The sequence below is a fragment of the Triplophysa rosa genome, linkage group LG23 (assembly GCF_024868665.1).
Source record: "Triplophysa rosa linkage group LG23, Trosa_1v2, whole genome shotgun sequence".
NCBI lineage: Eukaryota > Metazoa > Chordata > Actinopteri > Cypriniformes > Nemacheilidae > Triplophysa > Triplophysa rosa.
In genome coordinates this window covers 13,944,761-13,971,998 of record NC_079912.1, presented here as the reverse complement: position 1 = coordinate 13,971,998, position 27,238 = coordinate 13,944,761, and the positions used below count along the sequence as shown (strand labels likewise).

Below are 27,238 nucleotides of genomic sequence, written 5' to 3'. Positions count from 1 at the left end.
CTGCTGCCAAGCAACATCTGCATTGTGTTGATACCTAAACGCACACCTCAGATTTATGCAAGACTACAGAAAAGAATAATAAATATGTTCATTTTACAAAGAAACAGCTAAGAACTTGTGTATATATGCATATATGCAATTTACAAAGTGTGTGTGGAGTGTGTATATTTATTTATTTGTATTTTTTGTTTTATTTATTTATTAGAATTTAACTGATTTTGTTATAATAATTTTGATCACAGGTTACTCTTAAGAAGATCCAGTGCAACACACACTGTGAATATTACATTTGTAATTTACAATAATGCACATGCACGCACGCACTTCACAGTAAAACAGTTTTTCTAATGCTTTTATATTCTTTGCATAAACAACCTCAGACCACAGATTCACCCACATATATTTATACTGCAACTGTGCCAACCGTGCCACAAAGTGAAGTGCAACCCAAACACTACCAACACAGAGAGCCAAACCCTATACGTCACGATACTCCTATAAACTTCACAAAAACCACAAAAAACAAGCCACAGCCATTCCTTATTATTGCTGCCTCTCAGTTGTGGAATTATTTGTGTATAAACAGCTACACTAATTACACATTATCAGGCTCTACATATGGCACCACCTTAGTAGCAGGACAGGGTAAATATCCATGCATGTCATCGCACCTTGAAATCTGTAGTGATTACTGTGATGCTATTAAATTTGACCTTTCAATTCCTTATTGCTCAAAATGCTTGAAATCACAAACATCAGACTTTACTGACAGTATCTGAAGTGTTCAACTGTGTGTTTTCCGAATGCCTGTGTGTTTTGGCACCGTGATACAAGTGGGTTCTTTATAAATAAATGCCTTCGAACTTTACTGGCAATAGTTAAGACTCGCCTGCACACTAGTGACCGATGAGATGAGTAGAACAAGGAACAGTATTGATGTAACTAATTACTGGTGCAATTACAGCATGTGTTCTCGCCGGCTCCGTGTGTGTGTGTAAATTGGAGAGAGTCTGATTGTTGGTGTGTCAACTGCAGCTGTGTCCACATGGGCAGAATGCCCACACGGCTAATAAGCAGTGAAGTCTAATTCATCCTCTGCTATAAAATCGGCTCATATGCCCAGCTAACCAAAAAGTCAAACATGTGGCTCTGACATGGCATGCAAAAACCAAGCAAGATCAACCACACACATCGCCATATAGGAGACTTCAGACAAGTCAACCTGTGGAGCCACAGGTGAGAGACACAGGCACACACATTTGAGAGCTTTCCATAGTAAAATAACAGCTCAGGTAAGTGGTGGGAGGTCTTTTGTTTGTCATTTCAACACTGGACAGGTCTGTAATGTACTGTTATGATGTGTGCCAAAATGACGAAATGCATCATGCCGGGGTCTTCTCTCCTGTGGTTCCCGTAGAATGAGAGTACGGAGTGTTTCCACATCACATCTGCGCCTGCGGGACTGTGCGCGATTCAATAGACGGGGGTCACCGCAAACTCTTTGGGGACTAACGCATAGCAAATTAGGGAGAACAGAAAGGGCAACAGGAGGGGGATGGGGCTTCTTATCCGTGCGCGCATGACTTTGCTAACATTTGCGTAAAAGAACCATTGCGCACAAATTACGCACGCAAGGTAAAGCAAACACCTTATCACCTCAGTGTGCGAAAGTTGCACTCAAATTTTAAATTGCATTTCTTTAGGACAGACAAGCGTAACTGCGCGGAGATTTGGGAAGGAATCTTCATTGTTCAGATCCCTCCTCCTTCTTGGGAAGTGGGAGGACCCGAAAAGTTCCTCGCAAAAGGGAGAATTGTTCCAGGGCTCAGTCATCCAAAAACGTCCTTTCACTGCAAGAAGTTGGGGAGCCGAAGAAAATGTCGGTGTTGCTGTAGCAGTAAATTACTGAAGCAGTAGCGGTTAAAGAGAGAAAAGAAACAGAGGACTTGCATTTCGGTTGGATTAAACGGCAAAAAACGGTTGGTGGAAAAAGTCGAAACCTAAAAAGTAGTGGATTCTACTCCAGACTACTGCACGTTTTTGGTAAGTCTTCTCTCTCCTCCCCCCAAAACATCATCTCTTGTTTTTAGGAACCCCACACCATGCTATTCCGATACATAACTCGAGTTCCTTTTCACTTTATTCTGTGTTTGCTGCATATTTGAACTTTTGTACAGTCTGTAGAAATGATCGCATGTTGTGCATCACTGAAAGAAGAAGCTTCTTTTTTAAATCCCGTAAAAGTGATGCGGGTGTTAGCTTACTGGCTATTTTGTTTCGACGTTTTCTTATCAGATACTTGTTGCAGCACATTAGTGGCAAATGTTAAATTGTCTGTTTTTGTTTTGTATAGACTATAAATGCGTATTTCTAAGTAAAATGCGATTTCGCTCCATAGATGTGCATTCGTTAATGCTAATCAAACACCAAGTTTAAGTAAAACTATATTTGAGTGAACTTCTTGTTTGATGTATGAATGTAGCATAACGTTAAATATAGCGTCAGTAAAACTGTTATGAGATGCAAGAGCATCTCTATTTAAATCTGCATTTTTGTCATAGTTTTACAGGCCTCATTCCGCTTTAGTTGACATTTCCATGTTGAATCCTAGTTTACACCAAAACAAAACGCATATTAGCATTTCTATTCAATTCTTTATATTTTGACTATTGTATATTTTATATCAAACAATTCAAGTCTATAATAGTTGGATATAAACAAACTTTGACCAAAATCAAACCTGTTGATTGTTAAAGGTCTTAATTTTTTTACTACAATACTTTTGCTGTTTAAATATGTCATCTGCTTTTACATTATAAGGTCAAAAGATGGCAGAGAACAATTTGGTGATGCTCTATAAGCGTTGTGTAAACTTTAATGTTGTTTTGTATCAAATATTATTACGTATTTAATTAAAAGAAACATCCACTGACTTTACATGGATAAGTTGTGAACCTCTCTGAACAATTTCATGTGATCTGTCATTGTCTCAATATTTGTACAGATTTGACAATGAATTTAATTGGGACCCTAACACTTCAAATTCCTGTTTTAAAGATTAGTCACACTGTCTCCAGTGATGAAAACAGGCCAACCGAGGCCTTTGTTTTGAACTATCTGATTGATTTTTGTGAGCCAGATAGCTCCGCTTGACTGCCAAGAATTCAATTTGAAGAAAAACTGTGGTAGCTGGGATTTTGCTCAAGATGATTAGTGGTCGGGTGGATCAAAGTTGTTCCATAATTGATTCCAGTCTGATTATCTTGTTGGCTTTCATAGTGCTCTGACCTTATTTGGTTATAATGTTGGGAAGGCCTATTAGCCGTGCACAGATGGACGCACAGATTTTTGGATGACATGCCCTCACTGCTCCACATTCTTTCAGTGAAACAGGTATCCCATAACTGAGCCAGAGGGGCCTGTCTGGGGATTTGGAAAGCTTGATAGCACAATATTGTAGGGGTGAGATGAGCGCATCGGGTATCAACGTGGTGAGAAGTTGAGACATATGTTTTTAAATGCTTTTGTTTTTAGTGGTGAAAGACAGTAACTCTCTTGATGAACATTCAAAAAGTGTTATTATTACCCCTTTGCGAAGATATAGACTTGAGAATAAGCTGCGTGTTGCCAAATGAGAAAAGAATAGTCTTGTTGAATGTGGCGGTTTCTCGGTGCGGCAGAGATTTTTGGGAAAGGCTTATTGTTTTAAAGGGTGTAACTTTTCTGTTAATTTGCAAGAGAAGACGAGGCAATAAAAAGTACCTCCAGGTTGACTTTCATGTCTGTTACAGCGGGTATGTTCATGCAGCCATAACAGCCTGGAGGAAACGATCTGCGGGTTTGTGCGTGCGTGAGTGTGTGTGTGTAAGAGATGCTCTCCAATCAGGATTATCTTCTCATAGTGGAATGCACGACTTGTCAGGCTGCCATTTCTAAATGTAAAAGCCCGGTTACTCAGAATTATCCAGAGCTCAAAGTATGGCAGCTGTCAGGAGACAAATTTTAGCCTGCAGTGAGGAACAATTACCTCACAAGTATAAAGTCTCCCTTGGGTCTGCACCTGGCCGGGGTAATTTAGTTTCAGGCCATTCTCTGTTTCATTAGGCGCGTGATTACACCTGGACATCCAGGTGGCTAGTTTTCTCTTTTTTTAACAGAAGTACTGGGGATTTTCAACTTCGAGTTACTCTCGTTCAACAACAATATACGGCTAATTCTGGAAACAATTATAAACCTTGTAAGAAAATGTGTTATGGTTACGTTTACCCTAAAGATTTAAATACATCACCTTCTGAAAATGTACAGTATTATAAACCGCTAATGCATTACCACATCAATTCACTAGTAGTTGTTCTGCTAATTGTTATGACGGTATTGTGTCAACCTTTTGTTTGACCATGATGTCTCTGACATCAAGGAAACACGCATACATAGTGGCGTGTTGCTGTTTGTGTAAATTTGTCTGTTGCAAGGGAGTGAGATCATTGATAAACTCCAGACCTCGGTTAGTAAGCAGCGACTGTTTGCAGACAAATAGCTCAGTGTGTGTAAAGCAGATATTTGTACAAAGATTAAGAGCCGTTTGACAAGCACAGAGTAATGGAGACACTCTCAGAGGCCATTCACACACACTCGATAACTCGCCTTCAGAGAGCTGTAGCTCACACTGTCACAGTCACACACATCTGCAAACGCACACACAAGAGGTCCTCTTCATTGTCTAAGAAGTAAGATTGTATGCCACCGTGTAACGTTTGTTTCACTGATGTTCTGCAAACAATCCTTGAGTTGAGAAAGTTCTTTATGGAAACATCAATCTCAGGATTACATTGTTACAAGAGATGAAGTTAAATAAACCAAAAATTAACCTTATGTACTCATCCTCATGTCATAAGAAACACAATTTTTTTTAAATATACAAATTATTTAGTGCAAAATACATGAAAGATGTGCAAAACATGCACTTTGTTTGTCAACACCTTAAAACATGTTTGTTTCCGCGTGGCGGTTTATATTGTAACTTAAGAAAAGGTTATAGCTTAGGACTGATATCAGTGTTGCCTTTAGGACACCATGACACGTCCAAAGGCCTTGTACTGTATTGTTTTGTAGTTCGCCGGGGTTTGTATATTTTGTGGTTTGTTTTGCTTTTGATGTGTCTACAAACTGTGCGGTCATGGATGTTGCAGGTGTTTATATATGACAAGAGCTTCCGTGCCAAACCTATGGCCCTAAAAGACCAAGTCATCAGACTTGAACTTTACTAAAGCTGTTTGAAAGACATTTTAGACAGTATTATACTTCTAAATGTCCTTTTTGTTGGCGTTTTGTTTTGAGTTTGTTGTGTCTAGGCTGTTAACAGCCTTTTGGGTAAAAGATAATTATTTCACATGTGCTTTATAAACCGTTTATACTTTTTTTACGTCAGTTTATAGTTCGCACGTCTTACTACTATTTAATTACATATTGTGATTTTTCTCTCATTTTGGCTGTTTTTGGCAGTCGAGGAACACCGGGTTCCTGTTGAAAAATGTGGAGAAATCGCTTGAGACATATAATTGGTTCCATTCACTCTGATGGAAAAGTTGCCAGGTCCTCTGCAAAGCCCACAACCCTCCATATAACAATTGCTCAGCATGATTCAGTGTGTTTGTCTAACGTGATTTAACAAGAATATTTAGGATATTGATATTTTGTCTTTAATTTCTACTGAACATTACTTGGGTATATGTGTTTGTCAATAAGTGTATTGACAGATTTAGTTTTGTATTTCAAAGGATTAGACCTCAATTTGTTTAATGCTGCTTTTTATGTATTCCTTCTAGGGGTGTAACGATACGTCGTATTACGATATTTCGTGATGCAAAAATGTTACGATGCGCATCGTAGAGAGATGGGGATATTTTACTATATGTTTAATTCTATTCGTTTAGCGGTCAAGACGCTACCTACTCTGCGCCAGCGCGTCACGTGTGCTTATCTCACATATGCGGTAGAGAGAGAAGTCTCTGTGAGAAGGGGAAGCACAAGACACAATCTGTGTCAACAAGTGGTTTACAAAGCGTCATAATTTCCTTCACAATCACCGGTAAAACACAGCAAACTTGAAGCGTGACTGCAGGCGAGTCACCTCGAAACTCATTACAAAGACAGCACAAGCGTTTTTAAATGCCAATGTTAATTTATCCGCTAACGTGAGCTGCTGCATAACGTGATATGCAACATAAAGTAAGCCAAAAGAAACCAGCGCTGTATCGATCAGAGAAGCGATGAAGTGAGTCGTATTGTATATTAAAAGATCGAATGACATGCTAAAAAACAAGTATGTGATTTGCATGATTGAAGAAATGTAATACAGTTTATGTAATATGTCTTTTTGAAAGATTTTTCTCATTCATTACTGTCTCAAGCAAAGACAGCGCAGCTTTAAAGAGACACGAGCCAATAGCGCTTGAGTGTGAGCTCTGTCAGAGCGTTTCATTGGTTGAATGTACTGAATGAACACGCCCTTCACTGAACGAACGAGTCAATTGAGTCAAAATGAGACTGAATGAACTGCTACATGTCGTTCATGGTCTAATGTTCTCTGTGTTACAACAATGCATATCCAGTAGTTACTCAACTTTTCTGAAAAATAAAGGTAATGACCTGGTTTAATTTAATTCCAAGGTAAAGTAAATTATGTTGAATATCTTTGTATGGAACATTTAATTACACCAATTAAATGAGTTAATCCAGATAGATTTTAGTAGACTAAATATAATGTAGATTTCGTCGACTAAAAATAGATTAAAGCTATGATAAATTGGGATGACTAAAACTAAATTGCATTTTAGTCAAAAGACTATGACTAAAACTAAATCAAAATTTGCTGTCAAAATTGACACTGATCTTAATTCTAATTTCAGTTAAACCTTAAAATGTTTAAATTCTTTATTAAGTTGAATGTGCAACAAAATAAGTTACTGAAATTGTTAATATTTTAAAAATAAATGTTATTTGAATTTCAGTTTAATTTTTTAATTTTGTTCAAAATTTCGAGATGTGTATCGTATCGTGAACCCAGCATCGAGATATGTACCGAATCATGAGCTGAGTGTATCGTTACACCCCTAATTACTTAGTATTTTTAGTTGTTCTTAGGCCGGATTCACATTTCGCGTCTCTTCCGCGTGCATATTAGTTATTTTAAATGTAGACGGAAATAGGGGGCGACGCGCTCTTTTTTTCAGGAGCGTCGGCGCCGCATCGAGATAAAAAAATCTCAACTTTTCAGAAAGGCGCAAGCGCACCGCAGGTCATGTGACAAGAACCAACCAGCCAATATAGACAAGCTCAATTAAGATGGAGACACAGATGATCACAGCATAACTAATTCTAGTAGCAGAGTTATTGCAAGGTATTTTCAGTGCATATAATCCAAATATCCTTTGTTTATACCTCCTCGTCTCAAGGGCTATCTTGGCCCATGGTTGCTTAGCGACGACAGACGCCAAGAGAGCGCAAAGTTCAGGCGCTTTGGAAAAAAGGAGAACGCAGTGCAGCTCGCATTTTCCGCATGGTTTTAGACGCGAAATGTGAATCGAGCCTAAAAGTGATTTTGTTACATTGCAGCAGCTTTTTAGGGCCTTGATAAAAACATTCATAGCTCTGACCTAGTCTTTTTTCTGATAGGCCTATATTTTCTGTTTCTGGTATATTTCCTGTGTCATCACAACAAAGTCATAATCAGGTTTTTCGAGAGACAATAATTCATCATTTTTGCCTTTTTCAATCCAGAATACATATTCACTGACGTCAGGCATTTCTTTGCAACTATAATAAAAAGACTGTTGTTTTCTCAAACCAATGGCCCCTTTTCTGTATTTGTAAGGTGTTTTGTGAAATGATCTAAGCTCATTGGACCCATTTACCGATTGCATGACTTGACAATATTTTCCTAATAAGGCAGTTTTGTAATGGATTTTAGAGGATCTGGACCTCTCATTATACCTGCCTTGGAGGGGAGTAGCACACAAATAGAGTTGGTCTAATCCTAACTGACAGTTCCCATCGGACGGCCAGACGGAGGAATGCAGTCATGTGACCCTCCTCCTTAAACGTCCCAAACTCAATAATTAGCGTGCGCTTGTTAACGCTGCCTTGTTATATGAATTATGCAAATATTGGTGCGGTTAATTGATTAGAGCCTCAGGTCTTGGCTCAATCGTTCGCTTGTTAATCCACTGAGTGGGTCTCATTATTGCAGTTTTTTGGGCAGGGGTGGATGTTGCTCATTAATACATTGAAGGGAAGGGAGATGGTGGGGTATTGGCTTGTTAGTGGCCCTTTTGATGTTTAATTTTCCAGCATGGGAAAAACTGATGTCAGTGCATTGTGGGAGCCTTGGCAGAACTAGAAAAGACTCAACTTTGCCTACACCTGCTAATCTCTTCTGAGAGCCATGAGAAAGTTCCAGAAGTTTAGTGATGGAGAAGAGCCTGAAGGTGGAGTGAGATCATAGTAGCAGGTGATGTTTGTCTAGTTTTAGGGTTGACTGTTATATTAAATATTCATGACGTAAATTAAAAGTTGGATTTTGTGAACTGAAACATAAACTTAAAGGTAAAGTTCGCCCAGAAATGAATATTCTGTCATCATTTACTCACCCTCTTGTCATTTCAAACCTGTATGACTGACTTTCTTCTGCAGAACACAAAAGTTACTTTAAAGAATGTTGTTAACTGAATAGTGACGGCATCTTTTCACTTTGCATTGGTTTTGTGTCCATACAATAGAAGTGAATGGGAGAATTTTCATTTTTGGGTGAAATATCACTTTAAGCAATAATTGTAATAGTTTTATTTTCATTTTTTAGGTGAAACTGTGCAAAGTATTATTATAATTTTTAAGTTTTGGACTTTTTTGCATTTTGAATCTACTTTGCATCTATTGTTTCTCTGTTAAAATGATGCTTCCTTTGAAACGTACGTTACCAAATGGCAAAAAAATATTTAGATGCACCTGTTTTAAATCACCCAGCACTAACGTTAGAAGTACACAGACGGAAAGCCATGTGAAAGTTATTTTAATTCTTCCATCATTAAAATTCTTCATCTGAACTGTATTTTGGCTTCTTCAACCAAATGGCCAGCAAACTTCAAGCATTCACCATCTCAATTCCCTCTCCCTGGTCACTCACCCATTGACATCCACTCTCTAATTTGGACCCCGATACCTGCGATCCCCCCACATCCCTAACCACTCTAGGCTATCCAACCCACAACCCCCCCCCCATCGACCCAAACCTCCAGCGCTCACTTGGCCATTGAGCTGCCCCCATCAGCTCTTCCTCTGGCCCTTCCGAGAAGCGTCTCTCCTTTCACAGCGGGCCGTGGGGTTATTGTCCCTGTGTCGGCTCACTGCTTTACAATGACTCTCCACTCTATTAAGATGCGTTCTGCCTGTTACTGTCGCCCAGAGCAACGGGCCTCCCGCAAGGCAGATATGTGCTGCGGCATTGTGGGCCGTGGGCCCGCGCAGGCAGTTGAACCCGGCACCCCTCACACTTGACACCGCATGTGTTTATCTAAAGGGGGGTATTGTGATGTTTGGAGAATCGTGGATGGGGTGGGGGGTTGAAGAACATAAATGGCGTAAAGGAAGAGGAGCGATTACATATTCAGCGACTCAAGACGTCGTAAGGAGATAAACCTCACCTCCTCCCTTCGCTCCTCGTCGCCTCTTCCTCCTCCTCCGTGCGGATAGCAGATGGAATGTGAGCGGTACGAGGGAGGCCCGCGGGCAGCCGAAAGCAGTTTTATCCCATTAGTAGGGTTGTCAAAATGAATTTCACACACACTAGAGGACAATGGCGACCAGAGTGGCCTTAGAAGAAAAGGCTCCATTTAGTCACAAAGAGGCATTATGAAGTCACTTCGGCATTATGCTTTTTGTCTCTCTCTCTTTCGCTCATTCTCCCGCAAATGAGTCGAAACGCACATGCCTTTTGTAAGCCCTCATCCAGATGCTCAGATCAATGTGATCCATTATCTCTAAAGGGTCTTATATTATAATAGGCGAATGTTTTTTTTTACCTGTGGTACTTGTGAACGCTCCACATTTATTTGTGGCGCAACATAAATAAATTGCAGTGCTAAAGAATCTTCCATTAGTTGTAATCTAGAAAGTGTTTGTCTCAAAGGTGATGAAATGAGCTGGATAGACCATGTGTGTGTGTTCACGGGGGATAACTTTTGATGCCTGTGACAGGTGGCTTGACAGCAAAGGAGAGACCATTGGCCCCTTTTTTCGACTTGCATTCCAACAGCTGTTATGTTGATTGCTCACGACACACAGCACAGCTTTGCAGGGTGTTAAGAACTTAATATTGCTATTGTTAAGACCTAGAAACCGCAGTTGTATTTGTAGTAATGGTAACAGTTTACCATCAGTTGCTGATGGTCTATAGATTAAAAGCCAAAAGGGTGCAACCATAACGTTTTTCTATTAAGAACATGCTATGAACTGTGATCATTATTTTCTTAAGCAGCGATTACAAATATCAGTTGTAGTATCACTGTTTTTGGGATTTGTGGAAATAAGACATGGTAGTTGTTTGCAGTAATGGTAACAGTGATGAGTAGTATTAAACACATCTGTACACTCTTTTAAAAAAGTCGTTTTTATGTTGTTTTTGTCTATATATTTTCACTTTTTGTATATAGTGCATTATTGTTTTTATTTCATTCTCATTTTTTCTATCTTAATGTATATTCGCACTATGTTTGCACCATGTGTACACTTTCTTCTGCACTAAGCTCCTGTCGCCAAGTCAAATTCCTTGTGTGTGTACACACTTTGTAATAAACCTCCTTCTGATTCTGATTCTAAAGGGATAGTTCACCCCCAAAAAATTAAGTCGTCATTTATTCATCTAATTTCATTCAAAATATGAATAAACAAAAGAAGATATTTTGAGAAATGTCTCTGTGGTTTTGTGCCCGTTCAGTGGAAGTCTATGGGGCCCAATGTTGTTTGGTTACCCAAATTCTTCAAAAATAACTATTTTTGTTTTCTGTCATCATACCGGTTTAAAATGACACAAGAGTGAACAAATGATGTGAAGTCATTTTCTTTTTTGGGTGAACTATTTATTAGTCTGGTAGAAAAAAGCTGTTGTTCGTGTCAGTGTATTTCGCACATTACACCGCTTGTATTTCACATACGAAAAAACAAATATGCTGCGTTTGTACTAAGCAAAGATCTCAATCGTTGTTTTAGCAAGCTGGTAAATAGAAGAGATGACTTCATTACTGACATTTTCTGCCCAGTCCAGACTAAATAACATCTCTCCACAGCTTCATACAGACCGCACGACTTGTTTATTTCTGTTGTTGGAACGGAAAAACATTTATTTGGGGCCAATCCCAAAATCTGTAAATGGCACACATTCTATTCCGTCAGCAGAGTTTGGCTAATAGCTAATGGCTATGTACCTACTAACTCCAGGAAAACAAGTCCAAATCCCAAGACGTAGACTTCATTTATTTTCGCAGAGTCGTTTTTTAACATATTTTTGGAGTTCTGTTCTGTGGTTCCCTCCCATGTTTGAGTTAGTCTTTCTGTGAGGCTTCATTAATCTTTACGTACAATTGATGGGAGTGTGTGCGCGTGTTTGTGTGTGTGTGCGAAAGACAGAGAGCGAGATTTGCAGTCTGGGAGCAGTGGACCACCCTCCTCCTCCTGACGGGAAGTTGTTAGTTTAACCTGACAGGAAAGAATTCGGGAAACTTGGCAGTGAGAGCCGAGGGAGAGAGAAATGTTCCCCTTCCTGCATTAACTGTTAATACACTAACCATCTCGCTCTCTGTCTCTCTCTCTGTTTCTTTTAATGTCCTCATAAAGATCACATTGCACTGCTCAATATTTCCAGAAAATACAGATGATATCACCTCACCATCCTATTGTTTTTTGTTCTGAGACTTTTTTTCTTTTGAACCCGTGCCTGTATCAGTTACACCTGGCTGGCGGAGGTTCAGTTTTCTAGTGTTTTTATCCGGGCACCCGCTTCAACCTCACAAGGCTGATTGATGTGGGTGCAAACGGATGTGTTTCAGTTTGTGTTAGATGATGCACTTAGCAGACACTGTATGGAATGGTTGTTTCCACTTTGAATTTCCCTGTGTACTGGACTTTAACTAGATTCAAATCTCAATAATAGTTTGAATCGGACACGTCACTTAAATAATAATAAAAAAGATACTTTATCTTAAACTTTAACTAATTATGTATTTTTGTTGTGGTTTACACAATGTAATCTTACACCGTGTCCTAGCCAAACGCGACGCCGCGACGCGCAATAAAAGGTATATTTTCCATGTTAATCAGAGGTTTTGTCCTAACCAGCCGCGACGAGCAACGGCCGTTTCTATTTGAGATATTTCTGCGACGTCGCGCCTGACAGCTCCGCCCACACAACGGTCTCATTCGATGCGAGTTCTGCACCTCATGAATATCAATCGCCAAACATGGCTGAGTACAGGCTATATGAGTTTGATTACATACGTTTAGATTCTAAAATCATAGCATAGCGTCCGGTGAGGCATCACTGAAGTCATGAGAACAGGACGCAACTCTCTTTCTGCACTCTTCAGCTGCAGCGTGAGAGGCTGCGTGGACAGAGAAAAACTGTTCCGATTGATTGTCGCGTCCCGCCCCTTTTTCGCGTTCGGTATGGACAAACAAATTGCTTATCGCAGGAATCTCATCGCGTCGCGTCGCGTTTGGTTAGGATGCGGTGTTACTGTGGAAAGCATCTTCAGAGACTGTGGACCCGGAGTTCTAAACCAACCTACACTCTGCCTTACTGTAAAAAATGAAGTTTAGTTAGTTTAAACTTTATTGTCCACTGCTGTGGAAATGTGAAGAAAAAGAACAAGAAAAAAAACGGAAGAAAATGATGACTTAAGATTTTTTTACATGTATGATGCTGCAAATGACGCGAGAAGCTTAACCACAATGACTGCTAGAAAAAAACAGCATACTAATATTTTGTTCATAGTGACGAATGTAGTTTCATGGCTGATTCATTTGTTGTGCTAAACACTTTTTTTTAGGTATTAACGTTTCTTGTTCTCTCTTTTTCCCACAGGGGTAGTGTATGGAAGATGTCTGGGATATTGGATTGGATTCCCTGGGAAAGAAAGCGGAAGTTTCAAGTTGTCTGTGCCCTGGGTGCACTTCTGTGCTGCCTGCAGGGTAGTTTTGCACTTACAGGTATGCTTCTGCTATTTTACTTAAACCTAAAAAAACCTAAAACTAGTCCAGCTTACTATGGGAACATCACTGTTGGTCCACATCCACTAAGAAAAATGATGTTACATCAATTTATAGTAATACTTACTGTACACTGCAACCTCATATCTCCGTATTTTGTTATTTTTAGTTTTTGTCATAAATCATATTTGTCTTTATGTTTGTCACTGGGCTTTGGGAATATTTAACCACTAAAAAGTAGTCAAAAGTGCTTGTCAACTTTGCCAACACAGTATTTAATTATTTAAAAACTACAGTGAATTTGGACATCAGAGGTTTCAGAAGAATAACAACGAAACCTAGTAGTTTATTTTGGATAATTGATCTATATTGCGTTACACTTTCTGTTTTTAGAAGACATCCCGGTCTTCACAGAAGAGCCTCTCTCTGTGGTACAAAAACTGGGGGGCAGCGTGGCCCTGCGCTGCAGTGCCCTGCCCGACCATGTCAACATGACCTGGCGTCTGAACGGCCGAGAGCTGCCAGCTGGGGGCGACGAGGAGCTTGGAGTGCTGGTGCAGCCTGGCTCGCTGTACATCCCTTCCCTTTCAAACCTCACCGTGGGCAGATACCAGTGTGTGGCCACCACCAGCGTTGGATCGAGTGCAAGCGTGCCGGCCAATGTTACCGCTGCTAGTGAGTAGACACAAATGCTCTCTCACCCTCACGCTGTAGTAACATACACTCATATACATACAGATTTGTTGTACAGAAGTTTGGAGGTTTTTGTGCTGATGAATTTACAGTACATGCCTTTATAGTACGTGTGTGGTTGTGTGCCGGGCTGGTGTGCGTGTTTGCCCTTAAGTTAGTCAGCGTTGGAGCGCGGGAAGGGGTGTGTAACGTGACCCACATAATGTCTGTGCGTGTATGTGTGGGTGAACCACGGGCCCCATTAGCAAAGGGCCTCCTCCCTGTTCTCCAGTGCTTTCCTCCCGAATTCAAGAGAACGGAAAAAGAAGGAAAGTCAGAAAAAGAAACTCAATTTAGTGAGAATATATTTGTATAACGAGGAGCAGTTTGAGTCTATAAACATGAGTGCACATTTGTGTGTGTGTGTGTGTGTGTGTGTGTGTATACAATGGGCACCAAATGTTTGACCAGAAGGGCACATGGTTCTATTTTCTCAGTTGTATTATCGCATACCAGTTTGGGCTAAAAAGCGTTATTGAAACGTTAAAATTATGCTTCAAAGTCAAGATTTGGTCTTTACCACCACTATATGTGAAAATGTGCCGAGACTCGGAAAATGCACGCACATGCATGTGTTTTTGTGGGATAGTGTGAGCAGCATTGGTTCGGCGGGGCCAGTCGAGACAGGATCTTCTGTCAAGATGAGACGCGACATGAGATTCTTGACACCATCTTTACCTCCGCAGAGCAGGCATGCTTTACATCACCCTTCTCTCAAACTCTGTGTTTCTGCTCCCGACATTGTATGGTGGATTGCATTTCACTCCTCTCAAAGATCATTTGTTTTTGCTAACCTCTTTAGCCTCTCCTTTTTTTTGTGTGTGTTTTTTTTCTCTCTTTCTTCTCCTTGTGCATTAGCTGAAGTGCTGTGGGGCGCACACGTGTGAGATGTAATTGATAAGGCCTATGAATCAGGAGTGGAGGGCGGCTAGGGGCGCGCAGATGCGAGTTCTTAGCATGGGCCCTCATCTCTGATGATCCCATATTGGCCCCTTTCTTTAATCTAATAAAGACCTCCTCCCTTAGACCCGGCTCCTCGGGGAGGACGTTGCGTGCGCGATCGCAGGCATGACTTTTTCTCGTGTATCTGTATTTCAAAGCTCTGCCCATTTGTTTTTGCTCTGTGAAAGCACTTGGCTGTCGCTGGTATCTGTCTCTGTTGGAATTCTGTCTGAAGTGTCTCCCACTGGGAAGGCTGCTGCCCGCCTGAGCATTATTTCAAACTCTCCTCGAATTCCTCAGCAGACAAGTGAGACTCCCCTACTTTCAAGCCAAGAAACATTCCTTCTGCACTCTTCGTCTCTCTCTCTCGCTCGCACATAAACGCAGCTCACATGTGTTTTTAATACGTAGCGTAACTAATTTTCAATAAACTCCGATTCAAAGTTATACACACTGAGGAAAGTTATTTTTCTTGAGCGTCTTTTAAGACTACACGCAGTTTGAGCAGCGGTGATGATTCCACACAACTTGCAGTGTCATCTCAATCTGAGTTTTGTAAAAGTCACACACACACAAACTCCAGACATAAAAATGATGAATGCTAAGTAACTGTGCAGCACATATGAAAGCATTGCCAAGTGGAGTTGGAAACGTGGCTGATGTATTTTATAAATACTATTAATCCTGTTCGGCTCCCAGCATTCCCTGCTCTCCAGGAGACCTGAATGTACCACACACATACACGAACAAAGCACACATAAAGCGTTTACTTCCTCACACATACAAATATAATAGAAGCATATAAACATTTATTTCATCTGTGTGGTTTGTCATCGTCAGCCAATGTTCTCTCTCTCTCTCTCTCTCTCTCTCTCTCTCTCTCTCTCTCTCTCTCTCTCACACTCAATTTTCAATTTCAAGGTACTTTATTGGCATGATTGCGTGTTCTTACAATATTGCCAAAGCATTGAACATATAACAAAAGACATACATTAAGTACAAACATGAGATTAAAAAAAAAATTAAACTAAGGTGCTGAGTAAGGCATAAATATAGAATGAAATATAACATAGAGTATATGTAAGTAAACAAATTAAATATGGAAATAAAATATCTATATCAAATGTAGATTTCAGGCAGAAACATGAGAATGTAATAAAAGTAAACAGTATGTGCATTGATTGTAGCAGATGAAGGCAGTAGTTTGTGCAGCTGATAGATGAATGAAGCAGCAGCTGATGTGTGTCTCTTCTCCCCCTCTGTTTCTGAACATCTATCAAAATCTGGCATGAGCTTTGACATTTTGTGAAAGTGTTTCTCTCTCACATCTTTAAATTGATCACAATGACGGAGAAAGTGTGTGTGTTTCGACCTCACAGTGTCACAGTGTGCACAGACTCATTCTTCCCACTATCTCTCTATCTCTACACTATCTCTCTCTCACACTCACACTCACACTCTCTCTCTCTCTCTCTCTCACACTCTCTCTCTCACTCTCTCTCACTCTCTCCTCTCTCTACCCACACTCTCCTCACCCACTACCTTCCATCTGCGTCTCTCAGTCCTCCTCTCCACGCTCACCACACTCTCTCTCGTCTTCTCACGACCTCCAATCCCTACCAACACCTCTCACAAACCATAATCTACTCTCGCCACCCACAACTTTCCTTCTCTTCACACCTCTCTCTGCACTCACACTCTCCTCTCTCCTCTCTTATCTCTCTCCCCTCCTCCTCCCTTACACACTCCCTCTCCTCATCGTAACTCAGCATTCTCAGTCTCTCTCTCTCTCTCTCCTCTCTACTCTCTCTCTCTCTCTACCACTCACTCTCTACTCTCTCTCTCCTCTCTCTCTCTCTCTCTCCTCTCTCTCTCTCGTCTCTCTCTCTCTTCTCTCTCTCTCTCTCTCGTCTCTCTCATCTCTCTCTACTCTACCTCTCTCTCTCTCTCTCTCTGCTCTCTCTCCTCTCTCTCTCTGCTCACTCTCTCTCTCTCTCTCTCATACTCTCCTCTCTCTCACACTCTCTCTCTCTCCCTCTACTCTCTCTCTACTCTCTCTCTCTCTCTCTCATCCTCTCTCTCTCTCTCTCTCTCTCTCTACCATCTCTCTCTCTCTCAACTCTCTCTCTCTCACACTCTCTCTCTCTTCTCGTCTCGTCTCTCTCTCTCGCACCCTCTCTCTCATCTAAAACATCTTCTCTCTCTCACACCACTCTCATCTCTCACTCTCTCCTCTCTCTCTCTCTCTCTCTCTCTCTCTCTCTCTCTCTCTCTCTCTCTCTCTCTCTCTCACACTCTCTCTCTCTCTCTCTCTCTCTCTCTCTCTAAAATCATTCAACAGCATTTACTCTTGTTTTGTCTCCCCTATTACCCCTCATACACCTGAGGCACTCATGAGGGGGGCAATGCTTTGAGGACCGGGAGATGAAGGGCGAGTCAGAGGAGGGGTTAAAGGTGTACACTGAGGAATTTAGGAGAGCATGCCGGCAGGGATGGGCTGTAAAAAGACCCTGATTGATTTAGCAAATGGGTTGTCACGCTGGGTTTTCCCCCAAAACCTCCTCCAGTCTTCTTTCAGTTTACAGTACATCTTTTTTAGACTTGCCTGAGTTAAAAATCAAACTGTTATTCAACATTTTTATCATTTTATCGTTATACATAATTCACTAATCAGATTCTGATTATTTACATTTTCCTCTCACTTCATCCATAAATGCGTTTTTGGTTCCAGAAAGAATTTACGAGGAACTGTTGAAATCTTTTCCTCACAGATATTTTGGCACAGTTTTGCCTGTTGTGAATAACTTAGACTTTACCGATGCCAAGCAATATAACCGAACTCTAGAGAACAATAAAACGTTTTGATTTGTTACGGGAGAAATGAGCAGTCGGGGAGATATTTGATTAAATTCGGGGGGGTTTCAGGACAACGCTGGGCAATTTTTGTTCTCTGGAAAATATTTTCCTTCACAGAATGACACGCATAGGCAGACTCGCGTTCTCAATCGTTGCGATCCAAACTGCTTTTCTTCCTCGAAACTCAAGAGAACAGGTCACCTTTGGCCTTTTGACCTCATTTTAGCCTGGACCGACTTAGGCTCAAGAAAGCCAGACTTTGTGTCTCTGTTTGTCAGAGCTATTGGGTGTCTGCCCATTTGATATCCCAGTAGAAGTCCTAAGCACATACGCACTCCAAAGCTTCTCAGCTTTCCCCGAACAGAATACAAAGAGGCTTTCAATGTCAGACTTTGCAAAAATGAGTCGAAAAGTTTGAGATGGGTTTTTTAAAGTATTTCCCATTAAAAAGGACCAGTTGGCAGAATGTCCAGAAAAGTCAAAATGCGCTGTATTCCAAGTCAATACGTTAACATGGCAAGAACAGAGTGTGTTTGAGAAACTGCATTTTTCTTCGTGCAATTGTTCACGTTTTCTTGTGTGTTTGAATGCAGAGCTGCGAGATTTTGAACCAGATGACCAGCAGGAGATTGAGGTGGATGAAGGGAACACGGCAGTCATCGAGTGCCATCTACCTGAGAGTCAACCTAAAGCTCAGGTCCGCTATAGTGTCAAACAGGAGTGGCTGGAGACATCTAAAGGTACTTTTACATTTTAAACCATGTCCATTTATTCCTCTACTTTGGTGTTTCTCATATATTTCAATCCAGAAACATACTATTCTCAGATATGCAATTGCAAATATTGAAAGTTAAGATTGTAATCTACTGTTAGTTTTCTTTAGTTTAGTCTTTAGTAGCAGAGCAACAGTTTGTAGAGAATCTTGCAAGTTAGATTGTGTTTATAGCTAACAATCTGAAGAACAGCACATTTGATTTAATGGCACAGGCATTAGAAGGTAACTCTATCGCCCCCTTGAGTAGTGAGGTTAGCTGGCGCCACAGTAACGTAAGAACACAAGTATGTACAACAGGACCACACGCTCGCAAAGTGTCGGCCAAGCAGAATTTTTTTGGCTTCTAGATTTATTGCTGAAACCTAAGCACCACCACCATTGTATCTCCTTACAAGCAATCACATTTGAATACTTTTTCTGTCATTTTAAAAAGCACACTAGGTGATTCTGGTATGTGGTGTTTGATGGCTCTTGTCTTGTCGAGAGTCAGGTCTTCAGCGCTGTCTGGTCTTGTCCACTCAACAAGGAGGAGTGTTTTCGCACGGTTGTCTTTTGTTGCAACTTTTCTCGCTGTTTAAATGATCAGTTTAATGATGATCACACCTTAGATGGAAGCAAATGACTGGGTTGAAAAGGAATGTTCCGGTAACTCGAGTCACGCAATGATTACAGAAATAAACGGTGAATCTGTAAAATGCTGTTGACAGAACAACCTCTACCCAAGGAAATTATTAACGCATCACCTGAAGCAGCACAGTTACAGCTGAAGTTATAAACTGGGATTAACTCAATAGTTTTATGCTATGATGCTCTTGATACAATTTGTATTAAACCTGAAGCAGTCTTTTAAAGATTCTGTAGAAAACCCTGATATTCAAACAGTCCGTTATCATGCATATAAAATAACAGTGTTTCTCTGATGTCGTCATAGGAAATTACCTCATCATGCCGTCTGGAAACCTTCAGATAGCCAATGCTACACGGGACGACGAGGGTCCTTATAAATGTGCCGCCTACAACCCTGTCACCCAGGAAGTAAAAACCTCCACCTCTACCGACCGTCTACGCGTACGACGTACGTAGAGAAAACATACAAATGCACACAAACACATTCTCAGTGTGTCGGTGGTGTAGCACTCACTTTGTTTTACCCTCTCCAGGTTCGACATCCGAAGCTGCACGCATCATCTATCCGCCGGCGTCTCGGTCCATAATGGTGAACAAAGGCCAGCGGCTCGTGCTGGAGTGTGTGGCCAGTGGCATACCCACTCCACAGGTCACGTGGGCTAAAGACGGCCAGGACTTGCGAAATCATAACAACACCCGCTTCCTGCTTAGCAACCTGCTGATTGACGCGGCGAGCGAGAGCGATTCGGGCACATACGTGTGTCATGCCGACAACGGCATTGGGTCTGCAAACTCCGCTACCGTGCTGTACGAAGTGCAGGTGTTCGGTGAGTATGTTTGCAGTAAAACGTGGTGTATTATTTATGCATCGGTGCACCCATAATGTAAAGTTTGCTGTTGTAAAAACATTTGTCGTGACTGGTAAAGTGGCCCCCAATTGAAAACATGAGTGGGTAGCCGTCATGTAATATGAGTTTGAGGCCCCCTGCTGTAGGAACGGTATGTGCGTGGTGGCAACATTTCAATTTCCACTCATTTTAAGGTTGTGTTTAAGATAATAACCATGCAACGGCTCCGGAGGGCTTGGAGAACATTATGTTTGTAATAAGCGTCCAAAAAGAGCCCACAGTACATTTACTAAACCGAAAGAGTACGCGTACGTGCCGGATCGAGTTTCTGAGACATTGATGAGGTTGTTTTTGGAGGTCTGCAGCTGTGATTAATTAAGCCGCTCTAATGAGCTCAAGTCGATTCACTAGCAGCCAACCATCAAGTTTGGGAGAGAAAAAACCCACTTGCTCCCAAACTCCTCTCAGGCAGCATGTCTTCACAAACAGCCCTTGTGGCGATGCACTCCATCGACACTCGTGTTGATTTATGCCATTCAGCCCGCACATCGCCCGCCGTTGCTTGAAAGACACCCCAATGTTTTGACGTGCGCTCATCTGAGATTCCATTTGTTTTCTCAGAGCCCCCGCAGGTGCGCATCGAGCTGCAGCAACAAGACGCGGAGTGGGGCGACACGGTGCGTTTCAGCTGTCATGTGGGGGGCAAACCAGCGGCCACTGTGGTGTGGCTCCACGACGCTCAGCCCCTGAATCCGTCCCCAAGGCATCGGATGTCCCCGCAGGTGCTGCGCGTGCTCAACGTCGGGCAGGAGGACGATGGCGTGTACCAGTGCATGGCGGAGAACGGCGTGGGCAGTTCTCAAGCTGCCACGAGACTCCTTACTGTCCCGACAGGTATGTTACTGTGTAGCTTGTATGTATAGACCACTTTGCAAGATGTAAACACTGGTCCAGAAGCACTAACAGTTTACATTTTTATTTTATTTTTTTAAATCGTACATTTGTTAATAAATCTTAAAAATATTCGTTTAACATTTTGATTCGGTCATAAATGTTCTGTTGGTTGTATTCTGTTCAAACATCTGTGCAGTGTTAAAAAACATTGCACCCGTGTTGTCTATAGCCCGTTATATGATATATTGGTGTTTCCTATTAGTTAGACTTAATTTTCTAAGCCCCGCCTTAAAAACTCTTATCATATTTAAAAATCGTATTATTTGTAACATTTTACAGAGGTTATTAAAAATTAAGCAAAATTTTAACGCTGGTCAAGAAATGGTAATATAATTTACACGTAGGATACATGCTGTGTTTTGTCCATTTTTCACATCATTGGAGTCCGTCTGAAACCATGTATTTGCATATTTTGTCATAAATCATTATTGTTACTCACCCTTTATGTTTGAGACTGAGTTTTGCAAATATCTAACCATTGTCAACTTTGAGAACACAGTATTTTATTATTTGAAAAGTACAGTGTTTTTCTCCATTTCCTGAATAACAACGAATTTGGACATACAAGGTTTCAGAAGGGTATTGACAATATATTCAAAAGAATCAGCTTTATGTCTTTTGTTCAACTGTTGATTTTATCGTCCTGTGTTTTAGTGCCCTCACGGTCCGGTAAGCTACCCATGATTCGGCCAATGAGCCCAGACAAGGTGTTGCGAGAGCAGCCGCCCGTGAAGCCTGTGGCCGCCAGCGCAATGCTGCCTCTCGCCTGCTCTGAGATCAGAGTCTCACCTCCTGAGGCTCCGATTATCCTGAGCCAGCCACGCACTGGAAAAGCGGACTACTATGAACTTACCTGGAAACCACGGCATGACGGAGGAGTACCTATGCTGGAGTATGTCATCAAGTACAGAAAGGTACAGCACCGCTATTTTACAAATGTCACCTTTTTACTTTGCCCATATAGCCAATGATCACCTATAGCAAACACCCAGTGCTATATAGAAACACCCTAGTAACCTCCCGGAGTGCCCTAAAATGAACTGAAAACTTTATCAACCGTATAGCAATGTCCTAGCAACCACCCAGAACATTTTTTGTGAGTTGTGCTTTTCTTTGGAAAATTGAACGTACAGTTTATTTTTGCAGTATGTAATTCCAAAGCTCTTATTCATTGGTGTGTGTTTTCTGCACTTCCTCTCATAGGCTGGAGACTCTCCAGGTGATTGGATTACAAGCAGCATCCTGGGTTCCCAGCACAAGCTGACTCTGACCAAACTGCAGCCCACCAGCCTCTACGAAGTGGAGATGACCGCTAGGAACTGTGCTGGGTTTGGGCAGCCCGCTATGATGACTTTCAGAACAGGCAAAGGTACGCAGACATACAGCTGCTTTGAGATTACTCTATCCTCACAAATCCTAATGCATACGGGTACTGTTTGTAATGGCTCCCCTAATAAATAACCGCAGCACAGAATGTCTCGATTGACCAATTAAAGTCGCGCGCTCGGGGGCTATTTTAGATCAATGAGTAATGAATGTAATTACAGGAGTTTTGAATTTAAGGGCTCCTTTCATTTTCTGCAGGGAGAAGAGGAGGACCTATAGGGGCTCCTAGAACACCAGTGGTGCCACCACGGCTTTCACGTGAGTATACATTTTGTCCCTTTTTTATAATAATGCTGTAGGTTTACTGTGGTACTTTTGTACTTCAGTCTTGGTTAGAGTTGCTTAGTGTATGAGACATACACAGGTTTATAAGGGAATTATACTAACATGACTGTTTTCTTGATTACTTTTCATCATAAATGAAGGATAAGTTTATAGTAAGTTATGTGTTGTTATACTCGTACCTGTGTGTGTGTGTGTGTGTGTGTGTCCATTGTGCAACTCACTTAATTTTATTTTAGCTATATTTTATTAAAGGGTCTTGTGTTTTCTTTGCAGCCCCCGAAGCTCCAGACCGGCCCACTGTCTCCATGGCGTCAGAGACCTCAGCTTACGTGACGTGGATCCCACGCGGGAACCGCGGCTTCCCCATCCAGTCGTTCTGTGTGGAGTACAAGAAACTGCGTAAAGGGGGCGGAGACTGGGAAGTGGCTGTGCTTAATATTCCACCCTCTCGCCTGTCAGTCGAGATCACGGGGTTGGAGAAAGGTGAGTCTTATATTCTTATATCAGAGATATCATATTCTTTGTAGTTGTCCAAACCTGTTTGAATTTGTTCATTTATCACTAACAAGAAGAAAGAAGATATTTTGAAGAACGCTGGTAACCAAATAACATTGGACCCCATTGACTTCCATTGTATGGACACAAAACCATAGAGACATTTCTCAAAATATCTTATTTTGTGTACCACAGAAGAAAGAGTCATATACAGGTTTTGAACAAATAGTTTATTTTTTATGTTTTAAATTTGTTTCCTGTAGACAAAAATATTTTTTTAATAAGAAAGTTTTGACTTATTCCTTTTCATTACGCTGCAGGAACATCATACAAGTTCAGAGTTTTGGCTGTTAATGTGTTGGGAGCAAGTCCACCCAGTGCTCCCTCTAAAGCATACACTGTGGTGGGCAGCGGCCCACCAAACCGACGTCCCATCGACGGACCTTACATCACATATAATGAAGCCATCAATGAGACCACAGTCATTCTCAAGTGGACTGTAAGCACTTCTCATTATCTTTCATTTCTTGCACCTTTTATAGTCAAATTCATAATGTAACTTCATTTTGGGTTTGAATGAGTATTTTTTTGTTCTCTTTACAGTACACACCTGTCAATAACACTCCCATTTATGGCTTCTACATCTACTATCGTCCCACTGATAGCGACAATGATAGTGACTACCAAAAGGATGTGGTTGAAGGTAAAACAAATATCAAAATTGATTAGTTACCTTTTAACTCGTTATCTGTGATACACTTGTGATTTTGATTCACGTCCTATGATTTGCATTTAAAGAAATATAAAAATGAATGCTGTGGTGTTTTTTTTAGGTGACCGATATTGGCACTCCATAACAGACCTACAGCCTGAGACGGCCTACGACATTAAAATGCAGTGTTTTAATGAAGGAGGCGAGAGCGAGTTCGGCAATGTCGTCATATTGGAAACTAAAGGTTTGTTTGCTTTATCTATTATTCATGTTTACAAACCACTTCCTACACTCAAGAATCGGATGGCGTGGATATTAAGTGGAAACGTCTGTGTGTACTTTCAGCACGCCCTCACCAGAGGACCACACCTCCAGAAACGTCCTCCTCCAGACCTGACCATCCTGGAAACCCTGTGCCACGGCCTGGTGATCTGCCTTACCTGATTGTGGGTGTGGTACTGGGAGCGTTTGTTTTCATCATCGTGGCTTTCATCCCGATCTGTTTGTGGAGAGTTTGGGCCAAACAAAGTGAGTTTAACAACAGAAACATGCAAAGCAGTCGAAGGTCTTCTAAACAGTAATGTTAGCTGTTCTAGAATTGTTGCTAGTTTTTGGTACATTAGACACGCCCCTTTTCCACAAATCTTACCCTCCAAAGACATGTTCACCACCACGAGGATCCTTGGACACTTGTAATTTTTGATTTTTCCTGTTTTCAGAACAAACCCTAGATATGCGCTTCCCAGCTTTGGCAGCCACTGTTTCTCCATGTCAGTACACCATGGTGCCCCTGCAAGGACTGGCTCTTGGTCGGCCATGTCCTTTAGACGCCCACCTGGCACCTGCCCACACTGTCTATGCTCCTAAAGGAGAATATATCCCAAATGGGAAACACACTTCGCAACGTCTTCCCGGAGAAAACCAGGTAATTTTAAGGGAATGGTCAGTTTGAATTTGACTTTCCGTTTTGTGTAAATGACAGTAGTTGTTCAACAGTAACCCCCTTTTATTATTTTCTGTATTACAGCAACGAAACTTTCAAGAATATTCTTGTTTATTAACATTTATCAAACCCTTGTTTCTCATGTAGGAGGGTGCTATCTATGAGTATGAGAGTGATGCTTTGTTGCCTCCGAAACATCCTGATGCGCAACCACATAATCACAATTACTCTAATGGGTAAGAATTCCTGTTAAGTGACTTATAAATATGTGGACATTTACCCAGGGACTGTTAATATTTGAACATTCTTAATGTTCTTTTGGATACAGTGAATTCAAAGATCTTTGTACTCATAAATCATATCTGCTGTTTATAGGGTACCTGGCTGTCCTGAAGAGGGATGCTGTAAGACAAGTGAATCCCCATTGCAGGTCATCAGCTCATGTGACTCTACAGATAATCCTGACTCCATTCAGGACAATCTCTTCCTGACTGAAGCAGTTCACATGGAAGGGGAGATGCCTGCAGGTGTGTACAGTTTCTTACGGTGTTGGCAATGTCAAACATCTCGGATTGAACTGAATGCTGACGGGTTGAACCATTGGTATTCATGGGTGTTGTTTATAGTTGCATGTCAAAACAATGTTATGGTTATGTAGCTCCAGCATTTAGGGGATTCACTGTGCTGGAATGTTCAGTAGTACAACACAGAACATTGTTTTCTGTATTTGTGAAATACCAGGTAGAGGTACAAGGTGTTCAAATATTAACCCTTTTTTATCTCCACAGATTTGGCCCTGTTAACAGCAGCTGACACAGGCATAAACGGGTTCCTTCAAAATGCTCAGCGACAGGAAGTGAACACAACTCTCAACTTGAGACGGATTGAAGAACCAGGGACACATGATCCAAAAGATGGATAAAACAAAAAAAAAAACAAGACTTCAAAAAACAAAAAAAGAGAGAAAAGCTATTTATTTTTGTATAACAGATGTTATATTTATATATTTATGCCTTTGTACATAGTATAGTTTTTTGACTGTATATAAAGGTTGTTTATTTCAGATGTAACGCATATTTTTGGTATCTTTGTCGGACACAACCAGGACATTCACAAAGTTTTTTTAATCATGCTGTAAAAATGATCCTCCGGTGAGATGGGAACAACCTGACACCTTGATACAATGTAGTTTTATCTGTTGAACATACAGTATCACAGTAATAAGCTTCAGATTTCCCATTGGCAAGATCAGCTAATGTTGAAATACAACAAGTGGAAAATGTTTTTAGATTGTTGGCGTTGTAATGTGCTTCCGTCCTTTGTGATGGATGACTGTTCAAAAACACTTTGCAGCTACGTTTTGTAGAATGTATACACCTTATTTGCATATGTATTTTATGCACTGTATATCCACATGTTTTATGGTTTGTAGATGCTATTATGAGGTTACACAAGACTACATCATTTTTAATTGCTTCTGCAAGGGTTTCTTCAGTTTTAAGTAAGGCTTTATGTGTGGTGTAATTCTCATTCAGTGTTTTTACAGCTTTGTATATATTACTAAGAATTATATATTTTCATCATTAACAAAAATAACGAATATATGCAAAGTATATGCATTCTGTGTGTAGTAATTTTGCCTATGAGAAGACCATATATTGTAGATATTTATTTTTTCAGTAGCCTGAATGTGAACATTTAAAAGTCGACACTCCTACAATATCCTGATTTCTGTTTCAGACTGGTTCGTGGTCTGCTTGTATAGTTTACACTCCCTGATGGATTTTCTTTTGGAGACCTCCAAATCTCCTGCATCAGTATTAGCTTCCTCCCACTGTTATGAACACAACATGAAGGAAATGATCAACTCCTACATATTCTATAAGTGTAGCTACTTTGGTTACATGGATTGAGCAGTATTGCTTGTAAATAAAGCTAAAGAAACAAATATTTCCTGCTGTCAGTTTCTTTGTGTTTGAATAGACAAGTACGATAATAATGTATTTGTTAATATTTGAGTTCCAAAGCATGGCTAGTGTAGATGTACACACTTTGTATTGTTAATGCAACATCTCTGGGAGATAACTGGACTGCAACTTTTTAATCACATTTACCCAAATTACTTTGATCTTGTATGTAAAAGTATAGTTCACCACAAAAAAAAGAAAATTGTGGCTTTTATTGACATTTTCAATTTTCTACAGTTGGGTCAGGTAGAGTATGTCGTAACGGGTGGTGTTATAAGGGATAGTTCACCCAAAAATGAAAATTCTTGTCATTTCTAACCTGTATGACTTTGATTATTCTGCAGAATACAAAATATATTTTGAAGAATGTTGGTAACTGAACAACGGCAATACTCATTCACTCGCATTGGTTTTGCTTCCATACAATATAAGTGAATCGGTTCCTCTTGTTTAGTTACC

At 40.8% G+C, this 27,238-nt stretch overlaps 2 protein-coding genes across 2 annotated transcripts in view; one reads left to right on the top strand and one right to left on the bottom strand.

The window, feature by feature from the left end:
• LOC130546933 (uncharacterized) overlaps positions 1-19,799 on the bottom strand; it is a 45,054-nt gene extending 25,255 nt beyond the window's left edge. Inside the window, exon 1 of the mRNA XM_057322487.1 lies at positions 19,704-19,799. Within this exon, the coding sequence (XP_057178470.1) occupies positions 19,704-19,731 (28 nt within the window). The 5' untranslated portion in view covers positions 19,732-19,799. The remainder of the gene's footprint in view (positions 1-19,703) is intronic.
• On the top strand, positions 1,129-26,754 carry boc (BOC cell adhesion associated, oncogene regulated). The gene is made up of 21 exons (XM_057322484.1): positions 1,129-1,236; positions 1,418-1,635; positions 1,704-2,043; positions 13,133-13,257; positions 13,651-13,932; positions 18,381-18,527; positions 19,494-19,637; positions 19,723-20,016; positions 20,659-20,931; positions 21,646-21,905; positions 22,195-22,360; positions 22,576-22,635; positions 22,936-23,145; positions 23,478-23,656; positions 23,761-23,860; positions 23,991-24,113; positions 24,215-24,397; positions 24,589-24,794; positions 24,960-25,048; positions 25,188-25,339; positions 25,601-26,754. Exons 4-21 carry the CDS (start codon positions 13,149-13,151, stop codon positions 25,732-25,734), a joined length of 3,111 nt encoding a protein of 1,036 aa, XP_057178467.1. The 5' UTR covers positions 1,129-1,236; positions 1,418-1,635; positions 1,704-2,043; positions 13,133-13,148; the 3' UTR covers positions 25,735-26,754.
• Positions 26,755-27,238: the final 484 nt, after the last annotated feature.